This window comes from Vigna angularis, chromosome 9 (genome assembly GCF_016808095.1).
Source record: "Vigna angularis cultivar LongXiaoDou No.4 chromosome 9, ASM1680809v1, whole genome shotgun sequence".
In the NCBI taxonomy this organism is placed as follows: domain Eukaryota; kingdom Viridiplantae; phylum Streptophyta; class Magnoliopsida; order Fabales; family Fabaceae; genus Vigna; species Vigna angularis.
In genome coordinates, this window is record NC_068978.1 from 13,875,787 (window position 1) to 13,884,914 (window position 9,128).

The 9,128-nt window shown below is 36.1% G+C and overlaps 2 protein-coding genes across 4 annotated transcripts; both read left to right on the plus strand.

Moving 5' to 3' along the window:
- Positions 1-1,053: 1,053 nt before the first annotated feature.
- Positions 1,054-2,730, plus strand: LOC108346285 (probable leucine-rich repeat receptor-like protein kinase At1g35710). Of its 3 annotated transcripts, XM_017585325.2 has the most exons (4): positions 1,055-1,642; positions 1,719-1,821; positions 1,926-1,997; positions 2,306-2,730. In XM_017585325.2, exons 1-4 carry the CDS (start codon positions 1,640-1,642, stop codon positions 2,584-2,586), a joined length of 459 nt encoding a protein of 152 aa, XP_017440814.1. In that variant the 5' UTR covers positions 1,055-1,639; the 3' UTR covers positions 2,587-2,730. The 3 variants fall into 3 exon arrangements, with proteins under 3 accessions (XP_017440813.1, XP_052724708.1, XP_017440814.1); XM_017585324.2 differs by having other exon boundaries at positions 1,054-1,821; XM_052868748.1 differs by having other exon boundaries at positions 1,054-1,821; positions 1,926-1,979.
- A 672-nt stretch (positions 2,731-3,402) lies between these two features.
- On the plus strand, positions 3,403-5,348 carry LOC108346284 (MDIS1-interacting receptor like kinase 2-like). The gene is made up of 2 exons (XM_017585323.2): positions 3,403-4,005; positions 4,121-5,348. The coding sequence occupies exons 1-2, from the start codon at positions 3,585-3,587 to the stop codon at positions 4,501-4,503; spliced, it is 804 nt and encodes a 267-aa protein (XP_017440812.1). The 5' UTR covers positions 3,403-3,584; the 3' UTR covers positions 4,504-5,348.
- The last annotated feature ends 3,780 nt before the right edge of the window (positions 5,349-9,128 follow it).

The window sequence follows — 9,128 nt, forward strand, 5'->3', positions numbered from 1 at the left end:
TAATATTTAGAAGCTAAATTAATGTTTTTTTTAGAATCTATACAACATATTTTACCTTTTCTTTAATGCTTTTAGTTTCATTTTATTTGAGGAACTATTTTTTCGTTACAATTTCTTTTTATTGTCTCTTTTAATGGTTCAACTCATTCGATATCAGCTGGTCACTTAAATTTCATATGAATTTTCCATCTCAACGTTTTCACAAATAATAGATATTCTGGGTTTTATGTCATGTGTAATTGTTTTTTTTTTCTATAATTGCTTAATATTTATGCAATCATTATTATTATTTCATTTTTTATTAAACATTTATGCAATTATAATTCTTTTTGTTATAATTTTTATTTTTTTTATCAAATACGATTTAAGTAATATTTGAGAAAGTAGGAAAGAATACGACATATGTACGTCTATACCTGCAACTTAATAGAAACAAGAATGAAACACAAATATCATTCCAAAGAGAATAAATGAGTATAATTTTTTAATTTAAGAATGGAGACAAAAATAATTATAGGAAAATCTACACCCATTTCAATTTACATTTTTACTTTTATAATATGTAAGTAAATATTGAATTTCATTTACTACAATTGAAACAAATTATTATGTAAAATTTGCTCATTTTTGAATTGTTGTACTTAAAATATGTAATAGAGTTTTAATTTAAATTATAAATATTTATAACTAATTTTAAAGTAATTTAATATGCGAAGAGACATGGATTTTCCTTTTGTTTTATTGTAATATAATATGCTAAATATGATTATGAAAGCATCAACTTTGTTGGATGTTACAGTAATAAAATCAATGCTAATTAATTTTCATAATTCAGTAAAGGCATTAACTTCGGAGATTTGGTACTTGCTCATTAAATTATCAAACACAATAATGGAGCGTATGCAAAGGAGTGTGTAAGCAGAGCAAAAAAAAGTGGTAAAATAAATGCATAGGGGCCATGGGTCAAAGGTATTACGCGTAGAGTAGTTGGTATTATAAATGTCTGTACAGTATAACCTTCTCTATATTTCAACATTTTCTCTATCTTTCCACAAGTATGGACCCCTTCAACTAATCCTATTAACTCTTCTGGAAAAACCGCGTCTTTGGACTTTCATTTTTACACTGAAAAAGGTTGAGAAGAACTTTGAAAGGATTTACATTGGCCACTGTTATATATGCATTCCAACCAAGAAATCTCAATGCCAATTGCATTATAACAAACAGTTGATGAGCTATCTAAGGCATTTGAATCTGAATCAATCAATTATGGGAAACGGTGTTTGCAGTTTGCTGCTTATGGCCTTCTGTATGATGGCTGAGCTAGCATATTCCATCAATCAGGAACGACAGGCTTTGCTCCATAGCGGTTGGTGGAATGATAACCGTAATATCTCAAACCATTGTGATTGGGACGGCATCTCTTGCAATGAAGGTGGAAATGTTATTATTATTGGTGGTTCGTCGATGAGGATTCCTTCATCAAAAGAATTGCTTTCGATTGAGAAGTTGAACGTCACTGCCTTCCCCAGTTTAGAGTATCGGAATCTAGATGGAATGGGTCTTAGAGGAAGCATCCCCACAGAAATAAGCACACTTACAAACCTTACCTATTTCATCTTGTCCCACAATCATCTGCATGGTAAGTTGTTGCAATTCTTTTCCTTTCATTCTTACAAATTCTTTCAATGGCTTTCTCTTTCTTGACACAATTACAGATGTTATATCTTTCTGAGAATTCTCTTAGAGGTTTAATCCCATCTACACTGGGTAATTTGAAGAATTTGCGTGCTCTCCTTCTTCATTCAAACAAACTTGAAGGTAACAACCAATTATATTTCTCACATTTCTCACATAATTTAATCATCTCTTTCTTGCCAACAACAGAATCTAACTATCTCTTTCTTCTTATGATCCCATTGTAGGTACAATACCACCGCAACTTGGTAACTTGACACAATTGGGGAACTTATTTCTCTGTGAGAATTCTCTAACAGGTTTAATCCTATCTACATTGGGTCAATTGATGAATTTGCAATTTATCTATCTTGAATCAAACAAAATTGAAAGTAGGATTCGGCATAATTAGGAAATTTGTCAAAATTACAAATATTACATCTATCACGTAATTTACTCAGCAATTCCTCCTGTTTTGGTCATCCAGAGAACTTGACGCTTTTCTACTTGTAATCTAACCAAATTATTGGTCCTATACCAGCAGAAGAATTTGGAAATTTAAAAGTTTACAAAAGTTATATCTCTACCTTAACGGTTAAAACTCTTTCTTGCTCTCATCCAATTACAGGTTCAATACCTCAGCAACTTGGTAACTTGACACAATTGGAGGTCTTATTTCTATGTAAGAATTCTCTAGCAGGTTTAATCCCATCTACATTGGGTCAATTGATGAATTTACAATATCTCTATCTTGAATCAAACAAACTTGAAGGTAGGATTCCCACAGAATTAGGGAATTTGACAAAATTACGGATATTACTTCTGTCAGGTAATTCACTCACAGGTTCAATTCCTCCTGCTTTTGGTCAATTAAAGAAGTTGACGGAGTTATTCCTTCAATCAACCTAAATTACTGGTCATATACCAGTAGAATTTGGAAATTTAAAAGGTTTACAAAGATTACATCTCTCAAATAATTCCCTCAACGGTTCAATCCCTCCTACTTTAGGTCGGTTGGAGAATTTGGTACACCTCTACCTTGATTCTAATCAAATACAAGGCCACATACCCGAAGAATTAGGAAATCTGACCAAATTAGAAGTTTTGCAACTTTCTCATAATAAGATTTCAGGTTTATTACCTCCAAAACTTTTGCAAATGGAAAAAATGTCCTCTTTATATCTCTCATCAAATCAGTTATGTGGTTCAATCCCATTAAAAACCATGAAATGTCCCTATGATACAATAGTTGATTTGAGCCATAACTTATTTAATGGAAGCATAACCTCTCAAATTGGTTGCATAAAAGACCTTATTCTGAGTCACAATTTTCTTGTTGGTGAGATTCCATTTCCTTTTAGAAGAAGCTTCATACTTAGTCGATTGGATCTTAGTTATAATAATTTTTCGGGCAAAGTACACAAGGAACTTGCCGGTCTATCATACATAAACCTTGCATACAATTCTTTTGACTTCTCACAAGACCTTGACTCTAAATCAAAGGTACCAGACTACTGTTTTTTTGAAGAAGACTCATTAATTGATGATCACCACATGCCCAATTTCACATATTGCCACTCATTCAGCCAAACAAATCCTCAAACTAGAAAAAGTTATCCCATTATCATGTTAATTGTTCTCCCTATCATTTTCATAATTCTTTTCGTACTCCTTCCAATATTATATTTCTCAAGATGTATTCCTAAGAAAAAATATGAAGGAATTTCAACAAAGAATGGAGACTTGTTTTCTATATGGAACTATGATGGTAAAATTGCATTTGAAGATATCATTGAAGCAACTGAAGGCTTTGATCTCAAGTATTGCATTGGGACAGGCGCATATGGTAGTGTATATAGAGCACAACTTCCAGTGGACATATTGTTGCATTAAAAAAGCTCCACCATATGGAATCACAAAATCCATCATTTGACAAAAGTTTTCGAAATGAGGTGAAGATGTTAACAGAAATTCGTCATAAAAACATTGTAAAGCTTCATGGGTTTTGCCTCCACAAGCAATGTATGATTTTGGTCTATCAATACATGGAAAGAGGTAGTTTATTTTATATTTTGAATAATGAGGTGGAAGCTAAAGAGTTGAATTGGAGTAAGAGGGTGAATATCATTAAAGGCATGGCAGAGGCTTTGTCCTACATGCATCATGATTGTAGTCCACCAATTGTTCACCGAGATGTAACAAGTAGCAATATTTTGTTAAACTCGCAATTAGAGGCTTTTGTCTCAGACTTTGGCACATCTAGACTCCTTGATCCCGATTCTTCAAATCAAACCTTAGTAGTTGGCACCTATGGCTACATTGCTCCAGGTGAATGCTATTTTGTATTACATAACCACAATATTTTTATCAATCTCTAGAATTGATGTAACCATATATTTTTATAAGTTGAGTTAACTTTATTTTATTTTTTTGTGTGCAACAGAGTTTGCTTATACATTGAGTGTGACAAAAGAATGTGATGTTTATAGTTTTGGAGTGGTGGCTTTGGAAGCATTAATGGGAAAACATCCTAGAGAGTTAATCTCATCTTTAGTAAACCTAACTATTCCAAATATGTTAGTGAAAGATCTCTTGGATTCACGCCTTCCTCTTCCTCGTCGGAAAGATGCTCAAGATATAAATCTTGTGATAACAGTAGCATTAGCATGTTTATGCTCTAAACCAAACATGAGGCCATCAATGCAACTAGTGGTTCAGAAACTTTCTAGTTTTAAAGTTTCATTATTTTTGCCTTTCCATGAAGTTTGGATCCATCAATTGATGAGTCAAGACATAGGTCATCTTTCATCCAAGTGTCAAGAATGATTGTAGTGAGGTGAAACTAAGGATGTAATGACACTTTGTTAACAAGTAAGAAATTTTTCTTGATTGAATACAACTGTTAGGATATTTATCCTATTTTATCATCATTATAGTGTGTCAAGGGTTACCCTATTTATCATGATTATATTGTGTCTAGGATTACTGATAACAATTGAAAAACTGTTATTTTCATGCTTAAAATTGATACTAAAAGAAACCTTTAACACTTAGAAACTAGCTTAGAATCATGTTTTTGTTCATATTTTCAGAAATAAGAGAGTTGGACAGGTTGATGCTTGATTTCAGTGTTTTATGCAGGTTTTAAGATGAATTTGATGAAAGAAGTGAAGAAGGATAGAGATGGAAACAGAAAAGAACTCAAAAAGTGAAAAAGAAGAGAAGCCGCAGGTACCGCTCAGCGCCAGTTTACCGCTGAGCGGCACTCAAGAACACCTGTTGGCTCCGTTGAGGGGTGAAAGTGCAGCTGAGGGGAGATTTGACTTTTGCTCTAGTACCGCTGAGCGGCAGTTTACCGCTAAGCGTTGGTATTTTGGGCTTAGGCCCACTTTTCTGTAATATTACAAATAGTATATAAGCTTTAGGACTTCCTAGGGTTTGAATCTTTGGCTGGAGACGAAACAAACACACACCTTTCCACCCCTTGGAGGAAGATCTTGGATGCTAAGGCTACCTTCTCATCTTTCTAGGGTTCTATCTTTCATTACTTCATTATTGTTCATCTAGTTTCACCATGAATATGGTGAACTAAACTTTTCGTATTGTTGGGGAATCAATGTAATCTTGTGAAACTCTCATATATGGAATTTGTGTTTAAACATCTTATTTAAGATACATGCTTTCTTTCATCATTAGTTAGGGTTTTTCCTCTTTGCTCAAAGCATGCATTGTTTAACTCATTCGATGTCATGATTATTGATTTTAGTGATATGGACACATACGGTAAAATCTAGATCCGGGGAATTTCTCCCAAAAGTAATATCACCTAGACATAGGGATATGAGGTTGGTTGCCTTTAAGCTTCTGTGCTTCAGAATGAATTATTAGGGATGTTAGGAATTGTATGAACTCGTAATTAAGGATAGACTTTCTTGCAAGGTGATTTAGAGAGTGACATTAACAGTGATGAAAAGAATGATGAATTCCTAAACGTATATGAGAGTGGATAAGATGAAATTGATTACCCCAACAACATACTCATCCATCTAATTCATTCAAGTGTTTGTGTTCCTCTTTTCCACTGATCAAAACTCATGCATACATGTTTACTTATTGACTTTTGCATTTGAAACCTCAAGAATTTATTCACAAGTCTTAAATAATCAACAAATCATATAACTAACTAGGCCGTGAGTCCTTTGGGAGAACGATACTTGGTCTTACCGAGTTTATTACTTGATACGATTCGGTCACACTTGCCGAGGGTTAAACAAGTTTTTGGCGCTGTTTTTCGGTGTTCATAAATTTGTCATCAATTACCCTATTTATCATGATTATATTTTGTCTAGGGTTACCCTATTTATCATGTACTCGTGTATCAATTTATTCTTATAAATAGAAGATTGTGAGAGAGATCAATTAAGCCCTCTAGAATTATTTTACAGTTTCAATCTTAAGTTGGTATCAGAGCGGGTCGATCCCGCTTTGGTTTCTGTCTCGTAATATATATCTGTCCGGCACCACAGTTCTTCGTCGCCCGCCACTGTCCGCCGCTGCCCGCTGCCGGCAACCGTCCACCATCGTCCGTCGCCGGCCACCGTCGTCCATCACTGTCACAGTTTCCTTCGTCTAAACCCTTAGGGTTTTCTTGTTCCTCGCTAGTACTATTCGTCTTCTTCAAAAATGGCGTTTGGCAGTACTCTTTCCTTCTCTGGAAGTGCATCAATTACCTCCGAGAAGCTAAATGGAAAAAATTATCTATCATGGTCTGCTACCGTTGAAATGTGGTTCCTTGGCCAAGGGCATTATGACCACCTTGAGCGAGATGGAAGCCATGTGCCTACTGAAAAAGTTGATCAGTGGAAACAAGTAGATTTCCAATTGTGTGCCCTGTTATGGCAGTCAGTGGAACCCAAACTTCTTGTATCTTTGAGGGATTTCAAAACTTGTCACTCCTTTTCGAAGAAAGCCCAAAGCATTTATGCCAACGATATTCAACGTCTCTATGACACTAGGAACAAACTTGCATCTCTTAAAATGGCAGACCATGATATGGTGTCCTTCATGGCTGAAGCCCAATCTGTTGTCGAAGAACTTAGGATGTTTTTGGAAGTAGATCCATTAGAGGATATAAAAAAGAAACTAGACAAATTTTACATGGTGTTGATCCTTCGTGCCCTACATCCCAATTTTGATCATCTCAGAGATCAACTTCTAACTAGTCATGAGGTCCCCTCTATGGAAACATTGACCACTCACCTTCTGCGTGTCCCGGTACCTCAAACTCAAGAAGCGCATGAACTAGTGGAACCATCTGTCATGGTTGCCACACGAGGAAGAGGAGGACGTGGCACTAGAGGAGGAGGACGAGGAGGTCGGGGACGTCCTCAATGAACATACTGTAAAAGGACGGGTCATACTCAAGAGAATTACTACTCCTTACATGGTTTCCCTTCCAAAACCACCAATATTTCGAAGACTGAAACTTCCACTTCGAAGACTGAAACTTCCACTTCTATGTTTTCTGAGGATGAATATCAAGAGTATTTAAGGTTAAAGTCTAACAGCTTGGTACAACCATCTCAATCTCCCAATACATCAATAGCCTGCGTTTCTCAATCTATGGGTAATTGACTCAGGTGCTTCTGATCACATTTCTGGTAATACCTCTTTGTTCTCATCTATTTCCTTTCGAGAAAAACCTCCTTTCATAACCCTTGCAAATGGATCTAAAACTTCTTCCAAAGGAGTTGGTCATGTTTCTTTATCTCCCTCCCTCAATCTCAACTCAGTCCTTTTTGTCCCTAATTGTCCTTTTAATTTAATTTCCTTAAGCCAGTTGACTAAAATGTTAAATTGTTCAATAATCTTTGATCATAAATCTTTTGTTATATAGGAGCGTGGTTCGGGGAGACAGATTGGAGAAGGATATGAAACTGGCGGATTATACCATTTTGGATCTCGTCCAAGGGTGTCCTGTGTTGCTGCTCCTAATCCTAAAGTGCTACATGATCGACTTGGCCATCCTCTTTTGTCCAAATTAAAAAAGATGTGTCCTGAACTTAGTGGTCTCCAAACCTTAGAATGTGAGTCATGTAAATTAGGAAAACATGTTAGATCTTCCTTTCCTAAAAGGTCTCAATCAATATGTAATTCTAGTTTTTCTATCATCCATTCTGATATATGGGGACCTAGTCGTATCTCCTCCTTTGGTTTTAGATATTTTGTTACCTTTATTGATGAATATTCAAGATGTACTTGGGTTTATCTTATGAAAAATCATTCTGAATTGTTAACTATCTTTACATCCTTTTTGAATGAAATCAAGAATCAATTTGGTCAAGTAATCAAAATATTAAGAACTGATAATGCAAAAGAGTATTTCTCATCCTCCTTCTCTGCCATCTTGAGTTCCCATGGTATCTTACATCAGTCTACTTGTCCTCATACATCACAGCAAAATGGTATAGCAGAACGAAAAAATAGACACTTGGTTGAAACTGCTCGTACCCTTATGCTTGGTGCCCATATTCCTGTCCATCACTGGGGGATGCCATCTTAACTGCATGTTATCTTATTAATAGGATGCCCTCCTGCTCTCTTAATAATAAAGTCCCTTTCTCCATTTTGTTTCCTAATGATCCTCTCTTTCATACATCTCCCCGAGTGTTTGGCTGTGTATGTTTTGTTCATGACATGTCTCCAGGTCTAGACAAACTCTCCGCTCGCGCTCTCAAATGTGTCTTCTTAAGCTATTCTCGACTTCAAAAAGGATATCGGTGTTACTCTCCTGAAACTAAGAAGAATTACATGTCTGCCAATGTCACATTCTTTGAACAGACTCCTTACTTCTCTCCATCTGTTTAGGATGTTTCTATCCTCTAGTAGGTCCTTCCTATTCCAATGGCTGAGTCAAATAGCTCCACTGTCTCTGTCATTCCAAGTCTTGATCACAATTCTTCTACACCTTTTTCTCCACATACTGAGATCATTCCACACAGGACCCCAATGGATAGTCCACCTCCCCAAGACAATGGTGAATCTCCTACTTCAGATTCTTCTCCCTCGTCACCTCCTCCCACGCCTCCTAGTGCACATGATTCAGCATGGCATATTGCCCTCAGAAAAGGTACTCGTTCCACTCGAAACCCTCATCCCATTTATAATTTTCTAAGCTATCATCGATTGTCGCCCTCCTATTTTTCTCTTTTATCCTCAGTGTCCTCTGTTGTTATACCCAAGAATGTGAAAGAAGCACTTGATCATCCTGGATGGCGACAAGCTATGATTGCAGAAATGCAGGCTCTTGACCACAGTAATACTTGGGAGCTAGTGCCCCTTCCCCCAAGAAAAAAGGCAGTTGGTTGTCGTTGGGTGTATGCAGTCAAAGTTGGCCCTGATGGTGAAATTGATCGGCTCAAAGCTCGGCTTGTTGCAAAAGGTTACACTCA